At 40.6% G+C, this 27,500-nt stretch overlaps 1 protein-coding gene across 1 annotated transcript in view; it reads left to right on the top strand.

Moving 5' to 3' along the window:
• Positions 1–27,500, top strand: part of LOC128366705 (atrial natriuretic peptide receptor 1-like) — a 96,361-nt gene that overhangs the window by 49,492 nt on the left and 19,369 nt on the right. The window contains exon 5 of the mRNA XM_053327466.1: positions 2,233–2,368. Coding sequence (XP_053183441.1) covers positions 2,233–2,368 — 136 coding nt within the window. The remainder of the gene's footprint in view (positions 1–2,232; positions 2,369–27,500) is intronic.

The raw sequence follows: 27,500 nt of genomic DNA, 5'->3' as shown, positions 1-27,500 counted from the left end.
TCCACTGTAGGTACACTGTAGGTGATACAATATTTAATATTTATCATTCTACTGTGGTTACCTCTGTTTCTTTCTTTCTTTCTTTCTTTCTTTCTTCCTAGGTGGATAAAATATTTAATTTTTATCATTCTTTTGTGGTCGCACCATTTGACATTTTCAGGAGCATTCAGTCTTACTTTTGGTAAAAAATGATGCATATGATATAAAACCAACAAAAATACTAAATGTACATTTTAACAAACCTGATGCTGCTTTTATAACTAGTTTTTAACATATTTTTGAATAGATTATCTTACCAACTCTTATTTGTTAGTGAGTCATATATGAATATCGTGGGGGAGTCAGAGAGACAGACTGACTCATTATTGCTCTTTTCATGGATTAAACTGTAGATTATCTTTGACAGGACTAGCAGGTGGAATCACTCGATAACTTCTGTTTCATTTTTTGGGAAGCTGTGTAAATATTTTCCATCTGTGGTTCGTCTCCGCAGCAGCAGCCTCATTAAACATGATCAGACAGCAGCGATGACACAACCAGCAAGAGCTCTGCAAACTTTCTAACCATTAAGACTTACTTATGTTTATTTTCACAGCTTCAAGTCTGCAAATGTTGGTTTTTATTCAAGCACCATGTTATTATAATTTAATACCCATCCACTCCTCATATTAAATCATCTTTAAACATTACTTATGACTGGACTGTTGTGTATTTGAACCCTCCTGTTGTCCTCAGGTCAAGGAAGGAAGGATGGAAGGAAGGAGTGTAGGAAGGAAGGAAGGAGAGGAGTAAATAGGGAGGGAGGGAGATAAGGAAGGAAAGCAGGAAGGGAGGAAAGAAGGAACCAAGGAAGGAAGGGAGGAGTGTAAGGAGGAAGGAGGGAGGGAGGAAAAGAGGAAGGAATTAAGGAGAGAAGGAAAGCAGGAAGGGAGGAGGAAGGAAGGAAAGGAAGAAGGGAGGAGGGGGAAGGAAGGAAAGAAGGAAGGGAGGAGGAAGGAAGGAAATAAGGTAGAAGGAAGGAAGGGAGGAGGAGGGAAGGAAAGAAGGAAAGGAGGAGGAAGAAGGAAGGAAAAAAGAAGGGAGGAAGAAGGAAGGAAAGAAGGAAGGGAGGAGGAAGGAAGGAAGGAAGGAAGGAAGGGAGGAGGAAGGAAGGAAGGAAGGAAGGAAGGAAGGGAGGAGGAAGGAAGGAAGGAAGGAAGGGAGGAGGAGGAAAGGAAAAAAGGAAGGGAGGATGAGGAAAGGAAAAAAGGAAGGGAGGAGGAGGGAAGGAAAAAAGGAAGGGAGGAGAGAGGAAGGAAAGAAGGAAGGAAAAGAAGGAAGGGAGGAGGAAGGAAGGAAAGAAGGAACGGAGGAGGGAAGAGATGGGGTCAGTTTGAGGGTTGAATTGCTGCTCCCTATCATCCACTCAGCTGGTATCTGAGAGGGTTTTGGGTGATGGTGCATTGATTTCAGCTCCAGTGTAACTGCTGCAGGGGGACGACAGAGTGACATCACCGCCAGCTGTTAATGGTTTCTGTTTCAAATGCTATTAAACTGCAATTAGTGTCAGTTTTAGTGGCGGCTGCACAGACAGACCTGCTCCCTCTGCAGAGTTATTATTCAGCTTCTAACGCTGGAACATCCAAAGAAGTCATTTTAGATCTGTGAGATTTAGAGAGATCCACGTCATCAGTGTAAAAACCTGCTGATCAGATACATGCAGTACACAGATTAACCAGCAGGGGGCCTTTCATTTTAACGCTGGCAATCAGTGAGACACTATTTAGAGGCCTGGATGTTTTTGTCTTTCTTTGCAGTATTTTTTTCTTTCTTTCCTCCCTCCTTACTCCTTTCCTTCCTTCCTTCCTTCTTACACTCCGTCCTTCCTTCCTTCCTTCTTTCGTCCCTTCCTGCTTTCCTTCTCTCCTTCCTTCCTTTCTTCCTCTTTTCCTTCCTCCCAATTTACTCCTTTCCTTCCTTCCTTCCTTCCTTCCTTCCTTCCTTCCTTCCTCATTCCTTCCTTCCTTCTTTCCTCCCTTCCTGCTTTCCTTCCTTCCTTTCTTTGCAGTATTTTGTATTTCTTTACAGTATTTTTATCTTTCTTTACAGTATTTTTATCTTTCTTTGCAGTATTTTTATCTTTCTTTGCAGTATTTTCATCTTTCTTTGCAGTATTTTTATCTTTCTTTGCAGAGAAGAAGAGAAGAGTGATGTAATAAACGGTGCTATCTTGTTGTGTTTCCTGTCTTCCAGATGAACATCATTGCCGGAGGTTTCTATGACGGTCTGATGCTCTACACTCACGCTCTGAACGAGACCATGACCACGTCCGACGGTCGACCGCCGGGCAAAGTCGTCACCAAGAGGATGTGGAACCGAACCTTCCACGGTCAGTGCGCCAACGTGAACACGAGCAGAGACACGTTCAGCTCTGTCACACCAGATAGGAGCATGATGGAACGTTTGAAGTTGCTTTTCATTGGTCAGGTGGGACATTTTGGTCTTGAGAAGGCAGACTAACATTGAGCAGCAGTATTTTGGGGAAAGGCTTGAAGTCAATCAAGACTCAGGTGGTCGAGGTGATTGTCTTGTCTTTTCTAGAATTGGTTGAAAAATGGAATCGGTGGAGCTGGATTGGTAGAATTGCAGCTTGTAGTAGGTTTATACTTTGATAGAATAATAATAAAAATAAAAATAAATAATAAAAATAAAAATAAATAATAAAAACTGCTTAGAAACAGGCGGGGAGTTCAGGTCCTCTGAAATGAGGCCAACCCGGAAGTAACTTAGAACTGCATTCTATCAAAAGGCCACCAGGGGGCGACCGTCTCTATACAAGTCAATGGAGAATTCACCAACTTCTCACTTGATTTCTAACCTCAGTAAACGTTTTCAAAATGTGTTTATGGTCTCAATCGTTTAAAGCCTTCTTCAATGCAGTATGATGTTCATTTGGGACATTTTGGCCTCCCTGATTTTATATTTGACGATAAAGCAGGGTATGCATTAGGGCGTGGCTACGTCCTGATTGACATGTTGATTGACCAATGTCCTCGAGATCCAGCCTTCGCAACCATAGCCACCTTCCCGCTCTGCCCATCGCCCCGCCTCATGCCCATATTGAAATTGAAATTTTCAAGATGGTGCTGCCCAGATTCAAAACTATTGGCTTCCGAGCAGCAGTTCACAAACCAATGGGTGACGTCATGGATGTTACTTCCATTTCTTCTATACAGTCTATGATATAAACTAGTATGTGTTGTTGAAGTTGTTTAGCATTATGACCATTTTTATGCCTCCATAGGGGCAACGGATCCTGATGGAGATACACAACTAATTGTATATCATCAGTAGAGCTGTGATGGGCATTTTTACTGTTTTCTGATATTTTATTGAGCAAACTAATCAGAAAATAATCAGCTTTAGTCACACACACACACACACCTCCACTGTTGCATTCAGTGTAATCGGGGTAATTTAGTTTCATTTGCACTCACACTTAAATTAACGCTGAAGGTTTAATGTGAAATCTGAAGAGCTTCACTCTGAAATGAATCCTCGCCTTTGAGAGGTTTGTGACTCCCACTCGTGTGAAATGACGTTGACCCCCGAGGTCGAACTCATTACGAGACGCAGTCGAGGTTATTATCTGTGAGATGATTGAGACGATTATTTAACACAAATAAACAGTAAACAATATTCAGAGCAAGGCTGAGTGAACTCATCCATAAAATCATAGAAAGCAGAAATAAATTATAGTTTTAAGTCCTTTTACTCATTTATATAAGGGTCAGTGACAAATAAGACAAACAAGATGATCAATTCATAAATCAGTTAAACTAGTTTTAAAAGCAGCATCAGGTTTGTTAAAATCCACATTTAGTGTTTTTGTTGGTTTTATATCATTTGAAATGACATTTGCACCATTTTTTACCAAAAGTAAGACTGAATGCTCCTGAAATGTCAAATGGTGTAATCACAAAAGAATGATAGATATTACATATTTTATCCACCTAGAGAGAAAGAAAAGAGAAAGAAACATGTGTAACCACAGTAGAATGATAAATAATAAATATTGTATCACCTACAGTGTATTTAAGTGGACTTATACTAATAATGACTGTAAATGTTTCCTGATCTCCATGGTTACCCAGATTAAATGTAATATATAGAACAATAGTATTCCATTAGCTTTATTTAATATAAAAGTTATAATGTAAGATCATGCCAAACTAGTTGATATGGTGTTTTATTGACTATTTACTGTTTTTAAGCAAGTTGAATTATTTGGTACAAGGTTTTTATGGTTACACCACTTAGACATTTTTATCATAATCCTCTGATATATTCTCTCAAAATGGATTAAAAGCAGAAATTTGATGCTGAGTCCACAAAAAAAGAATGTGTACAAGTTATTCATACGTTCATTTTCACATTTTAACCCTTTAAATTTAATCTAAACCACATGGACACAGACAAACATCATTGACCCAGTTACTTTATTGTTATTTAATTGCTTCAACAGTCCTCCTGAGTTTAGTTCTTTGTGCCTTTTTATTAACTGAAGCTGAGATTTCTGATAAATATGACGGAGCCTGAACTTCAGAGCTGATTCAGTGTGTGTGCTTGACTTCAGTTGGTCTCATTGTGCTGCGTTTCCCACTTTAGAAAGCTTATCTCAAAGCTCATATCTCTAGAAGCTGATGCCAGTTTTCTTGGCTAACCTAAGAATGTACAGTATGTTCTGCTCTGATATCAGCGCGAAGGCAGGAAATAAAAAGTCATTTGTCTGCCGTCTGAGGGGGTCGACAACCCTGATTGAATCAAACATCCTGCAACATGAGCACAGATTTGGGGATTTGCAGGTTGAAATATTCAATAGACTTTTGTTTCAGCAGCATTTAAACAAGTTAAGACCTAAATTAACACTGAAGTATAATCACCAAAATGATTAAATGGGCTAAAAAAAGGAACAAATTAAAGTTTCAACCCATTGTCCATGAAAAATATCAATAGTTTGTAATGTAACTCGACCAAAATCAACATATAGTTAGTCTGAGTGACAGCTGCCATCTGGTTGCCATAGTAACCGTGAGGTTCAGCTGACGTGTGTATATATGTATATATATATATATATATATATATATATATATATATATATATGTGTGTGTGTGTGTGTGGACTTTACTTCCTGTTCCCAACTTTAAAAAAAAATAATCAAAAAACGTAACTACAATCGTCCCTAACCTTCAACCTCGTGGTTGTTATTGTAACCATGACGATGATGACGATAGCCTAACTTTAACCCTTTGTAGGTCAACTAAATTTATTGAACTCATTTAACTTTTAGGTCAATGTTTAGCACTTGTATGAGGAATGTAATGTACAATGACAGACCATCAGGGTGTGTTATGGTTGCTATAGATACAGGTTGTTCTATGGTTGCTATAGATACAGGTTGTGTTATGGTTGCTGTGGATACAGGTTGTGTTACGGTTGCTATAGATACAGGTTGTGCTATGGTTGCTATAGATACAGGTTGTTCTATGGTTGCTATAGATACAAGTTGTTCTATGGTTGCTATAGTTACAGGTTGTGCTAGTGTATAAAGGAAGAATAACACAAATCACTGCTGACATCAGAGATCCTGCTGGAGACATTTTTGAACCAGCGGTGTCAAACATGAGGCCCGTGGCCCAGAGCCGGCCCGCCGAGGAGTCCAGTCCGGCCCAATTTCCTTTCTTTCTTTCTTTCTTTCTTTCTTCCTTCCTTCCTTCCTTCCTTCCTTCCTTCCTTTCTTTCTTTCTGTCTTTCTTTCGTTTTTTCTTTCTTTCTTTCTTTCTTTCTTTCTTTCTTTCTTTCTTTCCTTCCTTCCTTCCTTCCTTCCTTCCTTCCTTCCTTCACTCTCTTTAATAACTCGTTCCTCATCAGATCATATTGTTTCCCTTGAATGAAGTTGACTTTCATTTTTTCATCTTGTACATGAACAGAATGAGTCTCTAACATGTTTTTTATAAAAAGTTTAGAACAAATGAGGTGTGAATGAGTCTGTAGAGGCTGTAAAACATCACATTTAGGCTCAATGAGAAGAATAATCCATGTTTAAGTTGTCATGGTGTCAAAGAGGAAGGATCTTTTAAATAGCACTTTGTTGGTGTGACCTAACTTTTACCTCCATCACACGTTCCTCTAAACTCACAGTGATACACACCACCATCTCCCCTGAAAGCTGAGTGCTCTCTGAGCCTAAACCAGATGGTCTCTGAGGTTTGTTGTTTTTTGCTCTTGGAGGAGGCGAGTTGGTCTGCCAAGAGAAGCGAGGAATATCTGAGCCCCCCCCCTCCTTTTCACTCCTCCTGCAGGTTTTATCAGTGATGACAGAGCTTCGTCCTCGTGTCCTCGTCTCCACTTTCAGGCTCGAACCGTTGTGCAACACGAACCTATAGAGCTATGCATCTGGTCTCAGGTTAGACTCTCTACCTGCAGCAGCCGCCTCGTCTTTGCCCTCAGACTCCTCTTTAGGACATATCTTCAGGATGTGACGTCTGACTCTGAATCAGGTTTATTACCAAGTAGCCTGTATACACTGGTGCTGTCGTGTTTAACAAAATATACAGTTTAAGAGAGAGTGTGATACAAAGTAAAGGAAATACCAGTCAATTCATTATATATAATATGAAATAGAAATTTACAATAAATAATGGTTCATCTGTCCTTCCATCTGTTCTTCCCTTCTTCCTTCCTTCCTTCTGTTCGTCTGTCCTTCCTTCCCTTTTTCCTTCCTTCCTTCCCTTCTTCCTTTCTTCCTTCCCTTTTTCCTTCCATCAATCTGTCCTTCCTTCCTTCCTTACATCTTTCCTTTCTTCCTTCCTTCCCTTTTTACTTCTGTTCGTCTGTCCTTCCCTTCTTCCTTTCCTTTTTCCTTCTGTTCATCTGTCCTTCCCTTCTTCCTTCCTTCTTTCCTTCCTTCCTTCCCCTTTTCCTTCTGTTCGTCTGTCCTTCCTTCCTTCCCCTTTTTCTTCTGTTCGTCTGTCCTTCCTTCCTTCCTCCCTTCCTTCCTTCCTTCCTTTCGCCCTTCCTCCCTTCCTTCCTTCCGTCCATCCCTTTTACTGGTCTGGCCCACATCAGACCAAATGGCCTGTATGTCCTGCTGTAAAGGGTTAATATAAATACAGTGAACGGTTATAGCAGATGTTGACTATGACCTAACTAAATAACAATAGCCCCTGTTAATGCCCCCCCCCCCCCATCAGCTAAAATAAAGAAGCACCCTGAAGTTCATTGAGGTCGTCGTTCTTTAGCAGCTCAACTTGTTTCCTGTTTCTGCCGTCAGAAACCAATCACATCATGTGTTTACTTAGCAGTGACGTATTCTAAAACCTCTCATCGCTCCAGATTCATCTCTCTCTCTGTCTCTCTCTCTCTCTCTGTGTCTCTCTCTCTCTCTGTCTCTCTCTGTCTCTCTCTCTCTCTCTCTGTCTCTCTCTGTCTCTCTCTCTCTGTCTGTCTGTCTCTCTGTCTCTCTCTCTCTCTCTCGCTCTCTCTCTCTCTCTCTCTGTCTCTCGCTCTCTCTCTCTCTCTCTCTCTCTCTCTCTCTGTCTCTCTGTCTCTCTCTCTCTCTCCTCGCTCTCTCTCTCTCTCTCTCTCTGTATCTCTCTGTCTCTCTCTCTCTGTTTCTGTCTCTATCTGTCTCTCGCTCTCTCTCTCTCTCTCTCTCTCTCTCCTCTCTCTCTCTCTCTCTCTCTCTCTCTCTCTCTCTCTCTCTCTGTGTCTGGTTACAGTGAAAGAGTTCAACAGATTCATGCATCCATCATCTTTTAGCCTCCAAAATGTATCAGTGTAACTTAACGTTTCTGCCCTCTGACCTCCACCGAACCCCCCAGAGGAAACACTGCCTGAAGCGTCATCCATCACTGTTTGATTCATAAAACACAAACCAGATGATATCAGCCAAAAAGAAAAAAGAAAAAAGAAAAGAAAAAGCGATTCTTAAAAAGCAAATCTGTCACATGTTGAGAAGCTGCTGTATTACTCCACTGATCCGCTCTGGTGTCTGAAAATGATTCATTTCAATTTGTTTAAGCTCGTTCTCCTCCAACGTTCGTTGTTTTAAAAGCAACAGATAAGCTCAGAGAGAAAGTAGAGGAAGAAGAGGAGGATTGTTTGGTTTGAAAATACTTCTCTCAGCTTCTCCTCCGTCATCTCACAGCCTGATGTCACGTTTCATCTACAAAATGTTCTTTTTCATTTACGTTAATGTGGTTTGATTGATAAGCTGATAGAGTGACCAAAATCAAAGAAGACATTACAAAGAAAAAACTAATGATTTTAGACCAAAACACGCAAGAGAAAATAAGAATGATAAAAATGTAAATGAATAAATAAAGTAAGAAGAAGAGATAGTTTATTAAAAGATAGAGTAAAAAAAACACATCCTGTCATCTTTTCCTTTCTTCCCTCCTTTCTTCCATTCGTCTGTCCTTCCTTCCTACCTTCCTTCCTTCCTTCCTTCCTTCCTTCCTTCCTTCCTTCCTTCCTTCCTTCCTTTCTTCCTTCCATCCTTCCTTCCCCTTTTCCTTCCTTCCTTCCTTCCTTCCTTCCTTCCCTTTTTTCTTCCTGTCTTTTTTTCCTTCTTTCCCTCCTTCCGTTCGTCTGTCCTTCCTTCTTTCCTTCTTTCTTTCCTTCTTTCCTTCTTTCTTTCTTTCTTTCCTTCTTTCCTTCTTTCTTTCTTTCTTTCTTTCTTTCTTGTATGTGAATGAATAAATAAAGTAAGAATAAGGAGAGATAGTTTATTAAGAAACCTGAGTTAAAATAGATTTAAAAAGACAAAAACTAGGTTTAAAAAGATGTTAAAATAATATGTAAAAGTATTTCAGGCTGTAGCTTTAAGCAGAGCATCCCCTATGAATGTTTTACTGAAGGAATTAAAATATTTGTGTTTTTTTTACTTTAAGTCTGCGGCTTCATCTGGCTTTCATTCTGTTTACTCGCTCAGATTTCTTTTGGAGCTGAGTCCAGTCCTTCTGTCTGGACTCTCATCCTTCAGCGCTCAAATATTCCTGCTGTCATGGATCAGATTTTGCAGATTTTGCTGAAACGTCAGGGAATGATTCATCTTAAATCACTATTATAATGCTTGTTCATTTCTGTGGTCTGTAGTACGAAGCGAGTTCAACATACACAGGATCTGTTTATGTTATTTGGCTTCACTGAACCTGACTATCCGAATAACGTTTAGGCCCCATAAAAAGATTTCTGTTACCTGTGAAGGCTTGCAACTCTCTTGTAGTCCAATACTAACTGTACAAAACTTACTGACACTGAGTTGTGATAATATAACACTGTGTAGACATTCAGGAAACACTCTGCATACAAATGAAGTGTTAGGTTAATGAATTTTAACTGTAATTAAAGTCAATTAAAGTCCGTGTAAAGTAAGAATAAATATGTGTTCTGAGTTTGACATAATACTGAAAAGTGTGTTGTTAACCACCCTGCCAAATTTGAATGATTAAAAAAATCGCCAAATATATGAAATTAGGCTTCAAAGTTGTGTAAAAATCAGCCTCTTTCTCTGCTCCCAAACGCTGTGGGCGTGGCCGCCAAGTTCGCTGAAACCCCGCCCCCTACCAAGTGTCACCTGTCAATCAAAGTCACCACCTCTACCAGAAACATGGACGCTATGTCTGAGAGCTTTCTGCTGCTAGCTCAGCGGATAACATGGTGGCTAGCTCGGCGGCTAACTCAGTTGCTAGTTCAGCGGCTAACTCAGTGGCTAGCTCAGCGGCTAGCTCAGCGGCTAACTCAGCTGCTAACTTGGCAGCTAACTGGCTAACTGTAGACTGTAGCAGTAGTAGTGTGTGCTGAATGTATTTATACCTCTACAGCAGCAGGGGCGGGTTTATGCTAATCACTGAATCCTGAACACAGAAATCTAGAAACACAGTTTGTGAAGCCTAGCTCCACAATTCAAATCTAAATGGTTTTTCCACCTTTTTTAGAAATACATTTATGACATATTTAATCTTTTTCACGTGATATTTTGTATTATTTTCACATGAGAATCTTTAGGGAGTGAAAATAATGCTGTTTTAAGGTGCGACGCTGTGGTTAATGTCTAGTTGACTTGATTAGAACTATGTAAAGATCATGGTTTGGGTTCAAATGATCACTGGAGACAAGTTTTCAAATTCCTTAAAGATATGCAACCTTTGCTGTCATGGCAACGGTGAACACCACCATTAACTGACATGAGCAAGATTAAGTTGATTAGAGTTTCTAAATGTCACTATAGATTATTTTTCGATTAATTGCCCAGCCCTAGTATGAGCTCAGATCTGCTTACAAACATATATAACTTTTTAGATTAAACAATAGAGAACAAAGCTCCAGCATGTTTGTAATAATAATAAAGACTGTCTAAATAAATCACCTCTGTCATCCTGCTCTAATATACAGCGCAACAGTCAGCATTTTTATCGTTCATCAAATCGCTCGAATTAGAACGACATTTAAAACTATACATTTATAGTTATCGTTCTCAGTGTGGACGGAGCTTAACACCAATCAGTTGAAGTAAATACACAGAAGTATTTGAGAGATTTGAGACCCAGCATCAGTCTGGCATCAAGTAGTAAGGCTGCTCAATTAATCGAAATTTGATCATGATTAAGATTTAGGGGCCAAACGATCTCAAAACTAATAAAATTGAGGGGAAATGATTTTTAATAATAATGAGATAGCGCTCAATAACAAAGGTTTTATTTTGAAAAGCTTAGACAGGAAGCCGCTGCAGCAGTTAGTTTGACAGAAGCTGAAACACACTGTGAAATGTTTTACCTGTAAATAAATGTGCAGAGTTTCCAGCCTGCATCAGACGATGCTGAGTTTACTGACTAATTATTAAAAACCAGGAAGTGATGTGTGAACTATCGTCATGGTAACTCGCTCAGATCTAATATCTCTGCACATTTTCTGCTGTGTGTTGCGTTAAGCGGCAGATAAAAGGCTGCTGCTTGGAGAGAAAATTAATTAAGCTGAATGTCCAATAAATGCAGCACGTTTCTAAAGTTTAAAAAAAATCGTTTTAATAATCGTGATTTAAATTTTGACCCAAGTAATCGTGATTATGATTTTTTCCATAATCAAGCAGCCCTATCAAATGGTGAATTGCACTGAATTGCAGAGTGTTATATTTTCACGGCTTACTGTCAGGAAAGGGTTATATCATGCAGTAAATATTGGACTTTAAGAGTCTTTTAAAGCATTGATTAGGTGGATTGGGTTGATTGGGTTGGCTGGGTTGGTTGGGTGTTGGTGTGGCCCAGTGTGATATCTGTAAGAAAAGAAGAATCTGTAAATATGAATTCAGAGTTGATTTAAGCTGCTTCATATCAGTGAGACTGGAAAAGACATCAGTTTGATTGGTTCTTCGAGGGGACGAGCAGATGTTTCCCCTCTGATTCTCTTCAGGATCTTGGAGAGGAAACAAAAAGAAAATGCCAGGGTCTCATTTGTGCTGGCAGAAGAAACCAGAGACCAGCAGCGCTCCACTCAGCTCTCCTGGCTTCCCTGGAAGCACGTTTCCGCTTGCTACGGGAGGAGGAGGAGATGTCACAGGAATTGTTTCCACTTTATCCCGATGACGTGTTGCGATCAGGAGTCTATTAATAAGATCCAGGTGGGAGGCATGCGGCTGTGTTTGAGAACAGGAAACTCCTCCTTCAGCTGCTCTCCAGTCGCTCTAACGCTGTGCTCCTTTTTAATTGAGCCGCTGATGCTGTCACTGATGTTTTTGTTGTTTCTGCAAGTCAGAGCTCTAGTGATCTGCCCCCCCCCCCCCCCCCCCCACGCCACTGAGACTTTAGTTCAGTTTAAAATATTGCTATTATTATCAGTTAAAACAGTACAGAACTTAATTATAATGCAACAATTTCAATATATTCTGCTAAATTAAATGTAAGCACGAGTCAATGACTTGGATCAAGATATACTAAGTATTAGTACTTTGTGGCAGAAAGACGTAAAGAGTATACTAAAGTACAAGTATAAGTTTTAGTATTAAAGTAGAAGTGTAAGTCTTAGTATTAACCTTCCTGTCGTCCTCCCGGGTCAAATTGATCCCGTCTGTTTTGACTGTTCCTTCCTTCCTTCCTTCCTTCCTTCCTTCCTTCCTTCCTTCTTTCCTCTGTCCTTCCATCCTTTCCTTCCTTCTTTCTTCTTCCCTTCCATCCTTCTTCCTTTCTTCCTCCCTTCCATCCTTTCCTTCCTTCTTTCTTTCTTCCTCCCTTCCTTCCTTCTTTCCTTCCTTCCTTCCTTCCTTCCTTCCTTCCTTCCTTCCTTCCTTCCTTCCTTGACTCGAGGACAACAGAAGGGTTAATGTACTTAGTCTTTGACTTTTCTTTATACTTTTCAGTATAAACCAAGTATATTTCACTATACTATTCTTAAGTATATAAAATATAGTATATAAAAAGTAAACTTCAAGTATACTGCCTCAGTTTTAGTGTAAAATAAGTATACTGGTAGTACACTAGAATAAACTACTTTTTGCTAAGGGAAGGCAGAGAAGCTGACAGGAAAAGGTCTCTTTGCCGGAGTCGACCAGGAACGCTGCGATTATGCAGCATGTGCTCGGTTACCAAGGCGCTGCTATCGGTAACGCTTCATGATGTTTCTGCTGTTTAGTTACACAATCACACACACTTCGACATGCGGACCTCTGAATCCTGAGCCACAGCCGCCCATTAAGTCATTATGTGGTGTTGGAGGCACCAGCAGCCTGACGGTGGTGAGGGGACGTGCTGTTGGGTTTATTGTAGGTTTGGGGCGGCTGTGGCTCAGGAGGTAGAACGGCTCGTCCACTAATCGGAAGATCAGTGGGTTTGATTCCCGGGTCTTCCAGTCCACATGTCGATGATGTGTTCTTGGGCAAGATACTCAACCCCAAATCGCTCCTGATGGCTGCTCCAACGGTGTGTGGATGTTAGTTCCCCTCCTGATGAGCAGGTTGGCACAATGTGTGGTCGCTCCTGCCATCAGTGTATGAATGTGTGAATGAGATATGTAGTGTAAAAGTGCTTTGAGTGTAGAAAAGACTAGAAAAGTGCTATATAAGAACAGTCCATTTGAAGTGAATTGAATTGAATTGTCTTTATTGTCATTGCATTGAGGTCAATACAACGAAATTTAAAGCAGCTCCATCCTCGGTCATCACTCACACACACATCTCATACTTAAATAAAAAGGAGCATTTACCGGCTCATGACTCTTCCAGCAACAACTCTTCTGACCAATCAGCGGTCAGCAGTCTGTTGACGTCACATTTTAGTATCGGCTCAGCTCGCTTGGAACCTCAGCAGAGCAGGTACTAAAAAAGTAGCAGGTACTGGGTACTATCCCTAGTGGAAACGCAAAAAAAAACGAGTCGAGTCGTGCTGGAACTGTGTAGTGGAAAAGCGCCAAATGTTTCCTAAAATCTTATCACTACTAAAACATATTTGAATTACTTTAAACCACGATCACCTGGGATTTAATCTACTATTTATTTATCGCAGCGTTGTTTAAATACTGTATCAAAAGCAGGTTGTTCAAAGTTTAAGACAGTTAAATCACTTTAAATGCAGCTCAGGTTCTCTGAGATTCGTCGTATTCATGGAAACTCATTCATGTTGGTTCTCTGCATTTGTTTGATGAGTAGAAAGCTTCTTCTTTGTGTGTACATGTGTGACTCTGACAAATAATCACAGAAGCAGATGTGATTGTCAGTGCTGATACTGTCAACATGTTTCATGGTGGTATCATTAAAACTGTTTGACGTCATCAGCTGTGTTGAGTAAATAACGAGACCAAAGCAGCAGTCGGACCATTAAATGACTTTCACCTGTTGATGAACCAGTCGCAGGGCTAGTTAGTTTCTAGTGTGTAGACGAGTGTGTAGGCGAGTGCATGGATGAGTGTGTAGAAGAGTGTGTAGATGAGTGTGTGGATGAGTGTGTAGAAGAGTGTGTGGATGAGTGTGTAGAAGAGTGTGTAGACGAGTGTAGACCAGTGTGTGGATGAGTGTGTAGAAGATTGTGTAGTGTGGACGAGTGTGTAGAAGAGTGTGTGGACGAGTGTGTAGAAGACTGTGTAGACGACTGTGTAGACGAGTGCGTGGATGAGTGTGTAGAAGAGTGTGTAGACCAGTGTGTGGACGAGTGTGTAGAAGAGTGTGTAGAAGACTGTGTAGAAGAGTGTGTGGACGAGTGTGTAGACGAGTGTGTGGAAGAGTGTGTAGAAGAGTGTGTGGACGAGTGTGTAGAAGAGTGTGTGGATGAGTGTGTGTAGACGAGTGTGTGGACCATAGACTGTATAGAAGAAATGGACGTACCATCCGTGACGTCACCCATTGGTTTGTGGACTGCTGCTCGGAAGCCGATAGTTTCGAATCTAGGCAGCGCCATCTTGAAAATTTCAGGTGCATGCTGGGAAAAATAAAAACACGGATTCTACTTATATGGGCATGAGGTGGAGCCATGGGCGGAGCGGGGAGGTTGCTATGATTGCGAGGGCTGGATCTCGAGGACATTGGTCAAACAACCTGTCAATCAGGACGTAGCCACGCCCTAATGCATACCCTGCTTTATCGTCACATATAAAATCAGGGAGGCCAAAATGTCCCAAATGAACATCATACTGCATTGAAGAAGGCTTTAAACTAGCGATTGAGACCATAAACACATTTTTGAAAACGTTTACTTGAAGTTGGTGAATTCTCCATTGACTTGTATAGAGACGGTCGCCCCCTGGTGGCCTTTTGATAGAATGCAGCTCTAAGTTACTTCCGCGTTGGCTTCATTTCAGAGGACCTGAACTCCCCGCCTGGTGTGGACGAGTGCTGATAGCAGCTGTTATTGTGAGGTATGAATGAAGGGAGGATCGGTGCGTCAGAGGGAGCCGATCCGGTTGATGAATGATACGAAACTCCGCCTACTTCCTCTGTTGTAACTTCTCCAAAGCACACAAACCATCACACACACACATACATACACACAGACACACAGACATACACACACACACACACACACGAACACACACACACAATAAACACACACACTGTCAGACTTTCTGTCGTCCTCTGTCAGGTCGGACTGGCTTTCCTTCTGTTCAGGTGCTGTTTGCTGACATGGCGTTTTATTTTGGCGGTCACAGGGTCACTGAGAGAAGGATGACAGTGGTGACTGATGATGAAAGGAAGGAAAGAAGTAGAAGTAAAAAGTTTAAATCCAATTTCTAGAAAATCTTTATTAATTAAAACATGTTTTAATTTAAGGCTTGTTTCACATGAAGATGAAACAGCAGGTGGTGCTACAGGAAAGTTGGTTGGATTATTTATCAGACTTTGATACCCAGGTCACTGGTTAGTGTCCATGTGGTTTAGATTAAATTTAAAGGGTTAAAATGTGAAAATAAACGTATGAATAACTTCACACATTCTTTTTATGTGGACCCAGCATCAAATTTCTGCTTTTAATTCATTTTGAGAGAATATATTAGAGGATTATGTTGAAAATGTCTAAGTGGTGTAACCATAAAAACTTTGTACCAAATAATTGAACGTTGCTTAAAAACAGTAAATAGTCAATAAAACAGCATATAAACTAGTTTGGCATGATCTTACATTATAACTTTTATATTAAATAAAGCTAATGGAATACTATTGTTCTATATATTACATTTAATCTGGGTAACCATGGAGATCAGGAAACATTTACATTATTAGTATAAGTCCACTTAAATACACTGTAGGTGATACAATATGTAATATTTATCATTCTACTGTGGTTACACCTGTTTCTTTCTTTCTTTCTTTCTTCCCTCCTCCAACTTCTTGTTCTTTCTTTCTTTCTTTCTTTCTTTTTTTCTGTTTGTTTGTTTGTTTGTTTGTTTCTTTCTTTCTTTCTTTCTTTCTTTCTTTCCTGTCTTCTCTTTCTTCCATCCTTTCTCTCGTCTTCCAACTTCTTGTTTGTTCTCTCTTCTCCCTCCTTTTTCTTTTTCTCTCTTTCTTTCTTTCTTTCTTTCTTTCTTTCTTTCTTTCTTTCTTTCTTTCTTTCTTTCTTTCTTTCTTTCTTTCGTCCTTTGTGGATGAAATATATATTTATCATTCTTTTGTGGTTACACCATTTGACATTTTCAGGAGCATTCAGTCTTACTTTTGGTAAAAAATGGTGCAAATGTCATTTCAAATGATATAAAACCGACAAAAATACTAAATGTACATTTTAACAAACCTGATGCTGCTTTTAAAATTATATTTTAACATATTTTTGAATTGCTCATCTTACCAACTTTTATCCGACAAGCAGAAAAATGTAGAAAATCACCAGAATGATCCTTTAAAGGAAATCAGTCTTGAGGATTTCTGTGTAACTTCTGTATAAATGTCCTTAAGGTGGCACTACAGTAAATATAAAAGGATCATTTATGAGTTTTTATCTTCTGGAGGATCATGAACACCTTCAATAAATTTAATAGAAATGATTTTAACGAAGTGAAGAGCGTTGAGCAGCTGGAGGCGACGGCCGTCTCTTCACCTCCAGCTCACACAGAGAGAGAGAGAGATGACAGCAGAGACACTAATGGAGGGCAGACGGGGTTGAAGAGGGACGGACTGGAATGAAGAGCAGGACAAATAAAGCTCTGTACACACATCTGACCTGCAGTCACCTCCAGCTTTAAAAAGCAAACACACTCAAACTCATCTTTACTTAGACTCATAAACATCTTTATGTCTTCATTTAGTTTGCCTCTCTTCTTCACTGTGTGCTTTTATTTTATGATGCTTGTCATGTGTGTACATTATTACTGATGACACTGATGAAAGCCTCAAGCTGAAATACATTAGTCTAATAAATAAATGTGTTGCTGTAGTTTTGTCCGCTTCAGCACATTATTACTATCGTTGTTTATCATCTAGGGCATTTTTTTCATATCCCCACCTACTAAATGTACAGGTTAACAGATAAATGAGCTTCTATACCTGCTGTGTTTAATCTGATTCACACACTTTCAACAGGAATTTACCATAAAATAAGATACTAAATATTTAGTAATTCAATATTGCATCAATACAGTAAATATTCCTATTGAAGTATCACTAAAAATTGCAAAAATACTGCAAAGAAAAACAAAAATACTGCAAAGAAAGACAAAAATACTGCAAAGGAAAACAAAAACATCTAGACCTCTATATTGTGTCTCACTGATTGACAGCGTTGAAATAAAACGCCCCCTGGTGGTTAATCTGTGTATTACATGTATCTGATCGTACATCAGGTTTTAACACTGATGATGTAGAGCTCTCTAAAACTCACGGATCACAAGACTCACTTGGTGTTTACAGTGTTAAAGGTGTTTACAGTGCAAATAGTAATAATCATTATTTGGAGCTATATTTGTACGTTCATTTGCATTTTAATTGTGCAACACTGTCTGGATTCAAAGCTGTGGCTAAGTGTAATTATCATCACAGGTCAGCGTCCTCATTAGGCTTATAACACAGGCCATGCTGGTTGCCGCGGTGATACAGAGACGGTTTTAAGGCCATGCGGTGATGGATGTCCGCAGAGGAGAAAGCAGAGATGGGCAGACGGGCAGAGATAGGAGACGAAACAAGAGCTTCCCCAGCCTCGACGAGACGGCAGCATCTGGTTTCACATCGATTAGATTTCCAGGCTATTTTAGGGGTCTTCTCCTGCTGCCTAACGGGGGCTTTTCACAATAAGGGAGAGAGAGAGAGAGAGAGAGAGAGAGAGAGAGAGAGAGAGAGAGAGAGAGAGAGAGGGAGGAGGGGTCTCTTCCAGTATCAAGTGAAGATGGATGGATGAGAGGAGACAGTTAGAGGTGTTGGTGTGATTGACAGGAATGAGACAGACGGAGAGAAGAAGACAAGAAATGACTGGAGATGGAAAGTGAACTTTGGGCAGAGAGTTTATCTTTAACCCTCCTGTTGTCCTCGAGTCAAGGAAGGGAGGGAGGAAAAAGGAAGTAAAGGATGGAGGGATGAAGAAGGAAGGAAGGAAGGGAGGAAAGGAAAGAAGGAAGGTAAGGAGGGAGGGAGGAAGGAAGGGAGGAAGGAAAGGAGGGAGGGAAGAAGGAAGGAAGGAAGAAGGAAGGAAAGGAGGGAGGGAGGAAGAAGGAAGGATGGAAGGAAGGAAGGGAGGAAAGGAAAGAAGAAAGGAAAGGAGGGAGGGAGGAAAGGAAAGAAAGTAGGAAGGTAGGAGGGAGGGAGGAAAGAAGGAAGGAAGGAAGGGAGGAAGGAACGGAGGAAGGAAGGGAGGAAGGAAGGGAGGAAAGGAACGAAGGGAGGAGGGAGGGAGGGAGAAAGGAAAAGAGGAAGGGAGGAAGGAAGGAAGGAAAGGAGGCAGGCAGTAAGGAAGGAAGGAAGGGAGGAAGAAGGGAGGAAAGGAAGGAAGGAAGCAAGGGAGGGAAGGAAAGAGAGGAGGAAGGGAGGAAGGACAGATGGAAGGAAGGAGGAAAAGGGAGGAACAGTCGAACCAGATGGGGTCAATTTGACCCGGGAGGACGACAGGAAGGTTGAGCTCTTTATGAGATGGATTTCAGTTTGTACATGTTGGTGATAAATCGTGGTGTTCCTCAGGGTTCAGTGCTTAGAGCTGTTCACACTGGCAAACATCGGATAATTCAATCTTCACCCAACTAAGAGTTTAAAAAAATAATTTAAGAACAAGGACAGTGCACATAAATAAACACTGTATGTGCTGAAATAAAAGGTTATTTTCCAACCGAATGAAGCCTGAGCTGATGATATCTGGAGTCCTGTAAAGTCCCATAAGCACACAGAGATATAGATCTTCTTCCTACAAAAATATCATCTTGAGGGACTTCAGGAAGCTCCATATAAACACCATAAACGCTCAAATAAAAGCTGATAATAAAATAATAATAACAGATAAAGGCTGCTCACTATAAACCAACCTCTCCATTTATTTCCTCCTTTGCTGTTTTATGATTTCCACTGAGATAACATCAATGAAACACAGCATTTCACATTAAAAGCTTTTCAGGAATACAGTAGGTAGAATTATGTCCTTTAAGCACCTGGAAGACTTTTATTGTGAAAGATCTTTGCAGTAAGTGTTGAGTTTCATTGATGATAGTTTAACAGCAAAGATGCAAAGATGCAAAGATGCTGATGTTTAACCCTCCTGTTGTCCTCAAGTCAAGGAAAGAAGGGAGGAAGAAGGGAGGAAAGGAGGGAGAGAAGGGAGGGAGGAAGGACGGATGGAAGGGATGGAGGAAGAAGGAAGGAAAGGAGAGAGCCATGAAGTAGGTAAGGGAGGGAGGAAGGACGGATTGAAGGGAGGAAGAAGGAAGGAAAGGAGGAAGGAAGGGAGGAAAGGAAAGAAGGAAGGAAGGTAGGAGGGAGGGAGGAAGGAAGGAAAGAAGGACAGAGGAAAGAAGGAATGGAGGAAGGTATGGGGAGGAAAGAAAGAGAGAAGAAGGGAGGGAGGAAAGAAGGAAGGAGGGAATGGAAGGAATGAAAGAAGGAAGAAAAGGGGATGGAGGAAGGAAAGAAGGAAGGGAGGAAGGAAAGAAGGAAGGAAGGAAGGACAGAGGAAGGAAGGAAGGAACAGTTAAACAGACGGGGTCTGCTTGATATCGGATGTTAAATGTGATCAAAGGTTTAAAGATTTGAAGCCGACGTGTAGAAATAATAGGAAGTTCTTAAAGAGACAGGAGCTAAAACGGCCTGTTAATAGACAGAGGCTGAACTGAGCAGCTGCATAAAGGACCAGTACAAGATAAATAAGTTTTTAATGTGAGACTCAGAATATTAATATAGAGCTGTAGAAGTGAAGAATATGTTCATCTTTAAGAGTAATGATTAAATAAAATGTGCTTTATTTATTCAGCTTTCTCTCAGTAGCAGAATTGACAAGACTGTAGACTGTGTTTTCATACTCAACATTTATAATTTGTGATGTGTGTATTTATAAACCTAAGAAGCTCTTAACATTGAGAAACACAATTTTAAAACCTTTTCTTATAAACTTCTTCTAAAGATTGATTGTTGCTCCTCTTTTATTCCTCTCTCCGTGATCCAAGGTGTGACAGACAATACCACAGTTTTACCCGAGAGCTCTGATAAATAATACAGAGGTGTGTGTGTGAAACAAATATGGATAACACACACACACACACACACACACACACACACACACACACACACACACACACACACACACACACACACACTCAGAGGTTTCCATAATTCATCACATCTCAGAGCCATTTTTAGATCTCTCTATCACACCTCCTCTTTTCACATCAGCAGCTTCTCTGCGCTTTATTTTGACAAGTCATCAGCAGAGGTCAGCTGGAGTCACACCTTCATCACTATGTCTGGTTTCATTTATCATAAATCAAAACTAGTCAAGATCACGTTGAAGCTGCTTCTCAAACAGGAAGCTCTGATACAAACAGGTGGACGTTAAATCTGCAGTGAGGATAGAGCTGCTCCAGTATGGACAAAATCATAATCACCCCCGTCTGTTTTGACTCTAACCCTAACCCTTCCTTCCTTCCTTCCTCCTCTCTTTCTTTCTTCCCTTCCTTCTTTCCTTCCTTCCTTCCTTCTTTCCTTCCTCCCTTCCTCCCTTCCTCCTCCTCTCTTTCTTTCTTCCCTTCCTTCCTTCCTTTAATTCCATCCTTCCTTCCTCCTTATCTCTTTCTTTCCTCCCCCTACCTTCCTTCTTTCCTCTGTCCTTCTTTCCTTCCTTCCTTTCATCTGTCCTTCCTCCCTCCCGCCTTCTCTCTTTCTTTCTTCCCTTCCTTCCATCTGTCCTTCCTCCCTTCCTCCTCTCTTTCTTTCTTCCCTTTCTTCCTTCCTTCCTTCCTTCCGTCTCAGTTTATAGCTCACAGCTGAATCTATGGAAATATGACACTTTGAAGCAGGAGAGTGATGAAATCCATTAATATCAACTTCTTCATGTTGCTCTTTCCATATATTTATGACATTATTGATGCTCAGAACCGACATAGTGACATAAAAATAAACTCATCTCCATCTGATCCCCTCTGAATGTTATGAAATGTGAAATACATCAGGACACGCTCTTCAAAACTGGCTTTGCAGCACCTCTAGTGGTAAAAAAAAAACATCACTGGACTCTTTTCAATTATTAATGAACTACATTCATGTTCATGTATTTATGGTTTATTTAACAAACCCTTGAAATTCTGTTGAATCCTGATTTTCTTGTGTGACAGAAACCAGACCTTTAGTTGTTTCTTTGACAACATCTGGAGATCTAAACAACATCTGTTATATAGAAACAGAGTTTAAGCTGCAGCTGACAGACTGAATCCATTATTGGCAATGTTTAACCTCCTGTTTATATTCCCAAAGCATTCAAACTGTGGGGTGGAACGTTTCTTTCTCTTAATACATTTTATTATATCAGTGACTTGCCAGCATGTAATGAGCTCAATGAGCCCCAAATGTCTTTTATTCTGAAATTTGATGTTTCATTTAGTTTATTTGGATCCCCATTAGCTGTTACCCAGGCAACAGCTACTCTTCCTGGGGTCCATGTTAAAATAAATACAACCAATTACAATATAACATAAATGCATACCTAAATAGAGTCTCATTATTAAGAGTGAAAAACAGTGAAAAGACTACAAACCAGGTACAGTTCCACTAAAACCAGCTTACATCATTGGTCCACACACACACATGACTGTACACAATAACAAGTATTTTAAATGTTATATTTTTGTATAGATGCTCCAAATGTTTGTCATTGAGGCTGTTCTGGGTCAGATTATCTCTGTATCTATGTCCATGTGTTTTAGTGAAATGAATAGTTAATAGTTTTAATAAGATAGTAGTTAAAGATAAGTTAGTAGATAAAGTTCTGATCATTTTACCTTTACATAGAAAATAACATTTAACCTGCAAAGAGACATAAAAATGACTAAAATCAACCTAAAGTTAGTTTGAGTATCTATCTATGCCATCTATTTACCATGGCAACGTAGAGATGGAGAGACTAAAGAGAGTTAAAACTACCAAAAAGAGACATTTCCATCATTATGTCTATGTTCTATTTTCATGTCTGAGGTAAAACAGGACATGATATTGTGTGATAGGAGATGTTTAGTCTCTCTGCTCTCTGAGACATGAATCAAGCTTTAATCACATTTATTGATCAGTCAGATTATTGACTATTGATGCTTTCTAAACACATCTGTGCTTCAACATAGATGGGGGGGGGGGGGGGGTTTCACACTTCATAAATCATTGTCGCTTTGGCTTTGAATGAAAGACTCTTTGCAGGACTGGACACCTGCAGGGAAAGATGGCAGACTGTCATTCATTTACTGTAGTTTATGTCTCCCGCTGGCTGCCGTAGATTATAGCCACACACACACACACACACACACACACACACACACACACACACACACACACACACACACACACACACACACACACAGGTTTTCCAACGCGTAGTTTCGTGTGTGTTCACGCTGTTACTGTGTGATGAACTTGTTTACCTGACAGTGTGTGATGTCATAATGAGATTTGTCAGCCTTCCCTAATCTATGATTTATAAACTGTCGGCTGGATGAGGCAATCCTGGTTACTAGGCAACAGGTTTTGGCTTTCAGGGCCCAAACAGATCTATACAGCTTCTCCAGATGTTGTCAGAGAAACAGATCTGGTTTCTGTGCGAAACATCAGGACTGGACAGAAAGTCAGGGGTTTGTTAAGTAAAGTATAAATATATTATAATCATCATGAGTCTAGTTTATTAGTTATTTAAACGTTTCCAGTGATGTTTCATGATGTTTATTAACTTTTATTAATGACTGACGGAGAATTTATGAATGCAAATGAGTGTAGAGACTAATAATGAGTCAGAGGTTAGAAGTTACTTTAACCTTCCTGTTGTCCTCGAGTCAAGGGAGGAAGGAAGGATGGAAGGGAGGAAGGAAGAAGGAAGAAAAGGAGGGAGGAAGGAAGGATGGAAGGGAGGAAGGAAGAAGGAAGAGAAGGAGGGAGGAAGGAAGGATGGAAGGGAGGAAGAAAGAAGGAAGGAGGGAAGGAAGAAAGGAAGGAAAGGAGGGAGGAAAGATAAGGAAGGAAGGAAGAAACGGAGGGAGGAAGAAGGAAAGGAGGGAGGGAGGAAGGAAGGAAGGGAGGAAGAAGGAAGGAAAGGAAATAAGGAAGGGAGCATATGAAAGAAGGAAGGTCTTCCTCCCTTACATCCTTCCTTCCTCCCTCCTTTTCTTCCTTCCTTCCTTCCTTCGCTCTTTTTAATGTAAGATGTATGACCCTTGAATGAAGATGACTTTGACCCTCTGATTTAAACAGATAACACACACACACACACACACACACACACACACACACACACACACACACAGCAGCACAATAGATGTGTAACAATATTCCTGAATCCATGGAGCAGGGTGAGAAGTGTGTGTCCATTAGTTAATGGAGCGGAAGCGTCAGAGAGAGGAAGCTGTAATCTGATCTCCCTCTCGCTCCTAGTCCTGCTCTTCACAGTCAGCCTGCCTCCTTCCTCTCATGTCCTCTCTGTCATGGATATTATCTGTGATGAAATCATATTACTCTCCGTTCCCACCTCTCTTCTCTTCTCCTTCACGCCTTTCCCCTCTCTTTCACGCACACACTCGCTCTCCCTCATCATATGTCATTTTCTGGAGGGTGAGGGTCTTATCTCCCTCTATGAACTATTAATATGCATGAATGAGGAGGCAGCGTTCACACGATCAGACAAACAGCTAAACCTCCCACTCCTCAAGCAGCCGAGTGTTTCCAGATACGTTTCCTTCCTTCCTTCATTCCTTCCTTCCTTCCTTCCTGCCTTCCTTCCTTCCTTCCTTCCTTCCTTCCTTCCTTCCTTCCTTCCTTCCTTCTTTCTTCCACCCTCCCTCCCATCCTTCCTTCCATCCATCCACCCATCCATCCATCCATCCATCCATCCATCCTTCCTTTCTTCTTTCCTTCCTTCCTTCCTTCCTTCCTTCCTTCCTTCCTTCCTTCCTTCCATCCATCCATCCATCCATCCTTCCTTCCTTCCTTCCTTCCTTCCTTCCTTCCTTCCTTCTTTCTTTCCTTCCATCCTTCTTCCTTTCCTTCCTTCTTTTTCCTCCCTCACTCCCTCCCTCCCTCCCATCCTTCCTTCCATCCATCCTTCCTTCCTTCTTTCCTTCCTTCCTTCCTTCCTTGACTTGAGGACAACAGGAGGGCTGTCCTTATTTACTCCTCCCTTCCTTCCAGCTTTCCTTCCTTCTTCCTTCCTTCCTTCCTTCCTTCCTTCCTTCCTTCCTTCCTCCCTTCCTTCCTTCCTTCCTTCCTTCCTTCCTTGACTCAAGGACAACAGGAGGGTTAAGCTGCTAAATGCTACATAGACACGTTAATATTCATATCACAGTGAAATGAATAGAAGTGAATAAATTAAAACACTATAATATGTTTAGAAAAATTGTCAGAATGAAAGTAAAAACAACCACAGTTCTCAGCAGATTCTACTATATTACAGCGTGTTGTTTATTATTTAGCTGCTTTCACCTCGTAGCTTCCTGAACATCTCCCGCAGCATTTCCCACATTATTTACTTCTTCCCGTTTCCTGCACACCTGAAGCCTCCAGCGCTTCCTGATCCACGGAGCTGTTAGTCCTGATGAAGTGTAATCAGAGCGTCGTGCCTCTGTGCTTTGAACCTTTAGCACAGCCTGAAGCCACTTTTCATCACGGCTGCTTGTTATTGCAGCTGCTCCGATTGTTGCTATGTACCGTCAGTATGAACTTTACACTTCCTCATAATGAAACAACCTCATCATGGGTTGATTGTACCTGGACTCCAGTGTTTGATATGCAGTCTGGTTCAGCAGCAGTACTAATGTATGTAATGTAGCTAATGCAGAATTTAAAGTGAAATAGTAGGAGGAAAAGTACTATATAATGTGATGCAGCTTTTACTGGTGTCTTCACCATGGTAACGGTTGCTGAGGATCATGGGAAAACTACCACTGTCATCCAAAACTGCCAAAATTAACCCTTGTGTCATTCTCCCGGGTCAAATTGACCCCATCTCTGACTGCTCCTTCTTCCCTCTTTCTTTAATTTTTCCTTCCTTCTTCCCCTCCTCCCCTCTTTCTTTGCTCCCTCCTTCTTCCATCCTTCCATCCTTCCGTCCTCCTTTCCTTCCTCCCTCGCTCCTTACTCCTTTCCTTCCTTGCTTCCTTCCTTCCTTCCTCCGTCCCTCCTTATTCATTTCCTTCCTTCCTTCTTTCCTTCCTCCTTTCCTTCCTCCCTTCCTTCTTTCCTTCCTTCCTTCTTCCTTTTCTCCCTCCCTCTCTCCTTACTCCTTTCCTTCCTTCTGTCCTTCCTTGACCTGAGGACGACAGGAGGGTTAAAATGGATTTCTCACAATTGAAGGTGAAATAGTTAAATCATCACAATGTAAAGTCTGTGCGACTGCAGAGGCTGTGAGCAGGTTGTGTGTGAGTCTGACTCTCAGCGAAAAAGCAAAGGGGGGAGGGGGGCGGGGGATAGACTGACCTGTGATGATTATGATCCCAGGTCACACAACACAAACTGCTGCTTCCAAATAAATAGTAATACATTTATAAAATTAATACAGACCCTACAATTAAGTTATTGGGTTATGTGAAAATGCAATAAATAAATAAATAAATAACTTTACATCTGCACTTTCATGTGGTCAAGCACTCCCTGATAGCAGAGGTGGACAGAGTACACAACTTCACTACTTGAGTAAACGTACAAATACTCATTGTCAAATATTACTCCAATACAAGTAAAAGTAGCTTAGTCAAAATATTACTTAAATAAAAGTACTTAAGTATTTGCTTAAAAAATTACTTAAGTAAAAGTATTTTTAAAATATCTCAGGAAATACAGGAAAGTAGCTTTATTGTCATTATACAATACACTGATGTGATTCTGCTCCAGACATGTTTATAACTCAAAAATAAACACATAAAGTCAAGAAGCCTCAGAACACAGACTCAGCTGCATTCAACAACAAATGAAATGTCTTCATATTGTACAGTAGTTACATTCCAACACACCTAACCCCTACCTTGGACTCTTTGATATGAATTGTATAAAAAACATTGTAGGCCGTTATGTAATTAGTTTGCGGTAAGCACAACAAGCATTTAAACTGAAACAAATCAGTTTTTGTGACAAAAATCTCAAACATGGGTTTGAGATAAGGCCACGGGTGCTCGGTGGGAGTTTCTCCAGTTTCTTCCTCCATTTCTTCATATGGCATGACGTAGTACAGGTACGGCAATATGACTAAGACAAACCATAAGCAAATCAACAGAAACAGTTTATTTATCAGCTGACGTGAGCTCAAAAGTAGAGAGTAACGAGAGCATCAATAGAAATGTAGCGCAGTAAAAAGTACAATATTTGTCCTTCAAATGTAGTGGAGTGAAAGTAAAAGTATCCCCCAAAAATAATACTCAAGTAAAGTACAGATACTCAAAAACTGTACTTAAGTACAGTACTCAAGTAAATTTACTTCGTTACTGTCCACCACTGCCTGATAGCAATCTAATCACCCAGAAAACATTTTAATGCCAGTTGTAAAAAGGGTGAAAATCTGTCAGATTACGTTAATTATTAGTATTTTTCATTTATTTTATTTTATTCATTTGTATGATGACGGATGTGTGTAATTTACTTTGGTGTTTACATACTATATTTCATTTATTTATCTTATTTTTTGTGTGATGAAAGATTTGTGGGGAGGGGCACCAATAGTCGGTCCGCCCATGGCGCAAAACTAGCCAGGACCGCCTCTGCATTCAGCACACACTACTACTGCTACAGTCTACAGTTAGCCAGTTAGCTGAGTTAGCCACCGAGCTAGCAGCCGAGTTAGCCGCCGAGCTAGTCACTGGGCTAGCAGCAGAAAGCTCTCAGACGTAGTGTCTATGTTTCGGGTAGAGGTGGTGACTTTGATTGACAGGTGACACGGGTGGTAGGGGGCGGGGGCTTCAGTGTTTGGGAGCAGAGAAAGAGGCAGATTTTTACACAACTTTGAAGCCTAATTTCATATATTTGGCAGGGTGGTTAACAACACATTTTTCTGTGCTATGTCAAACTCGGAACACATATTTATTCTTACGTTACACAGACTTTATTGGTCGTTTTTGCTGGCTGACTTTTTGACCCATACTGTTGTTTTTCTCAGTTTGTCTGCAGAGAGTTCGTCTCACAGCTGGCAGATCTGTAAAAGCAGAAAGTGTTTTTAGAGCCAGCAGCACTGTGAGAGTGATCCATGCGGTCGGATTAGTTGTGACTGCAGATCTTTGCTCTCTAACTTCAAAGCTGCTTCTTCTCAGTTTCAACAGTTTCAGCAGTTTGACTCTCGTACGCTGAAACTGAAACTGAACAGATTCATTCTTTGGATTTGAAGCCAGTGAAACTTCATCCTGCTTGT

Source organism: Scomber japonicus, chromosome 10 (genome assembly GCF_027409825.1).
Source record: "Scomber japonicus isolate fScoJap1 chromosome 10, fScoJap1.pri, whole genome shotgun sequence".
Classification (NCBI taxonomy): domain Eukaryota; kingdom Metazoa; phylum Chordata; class Actinopteri; order Scombriformes; family Scombridae; genus Scomber; species Scomber japonicus.
Note: the sequence above shows the minus strand (reverse complement) of the source record. Positions and strands in the feature narration are given on the sequence as shown.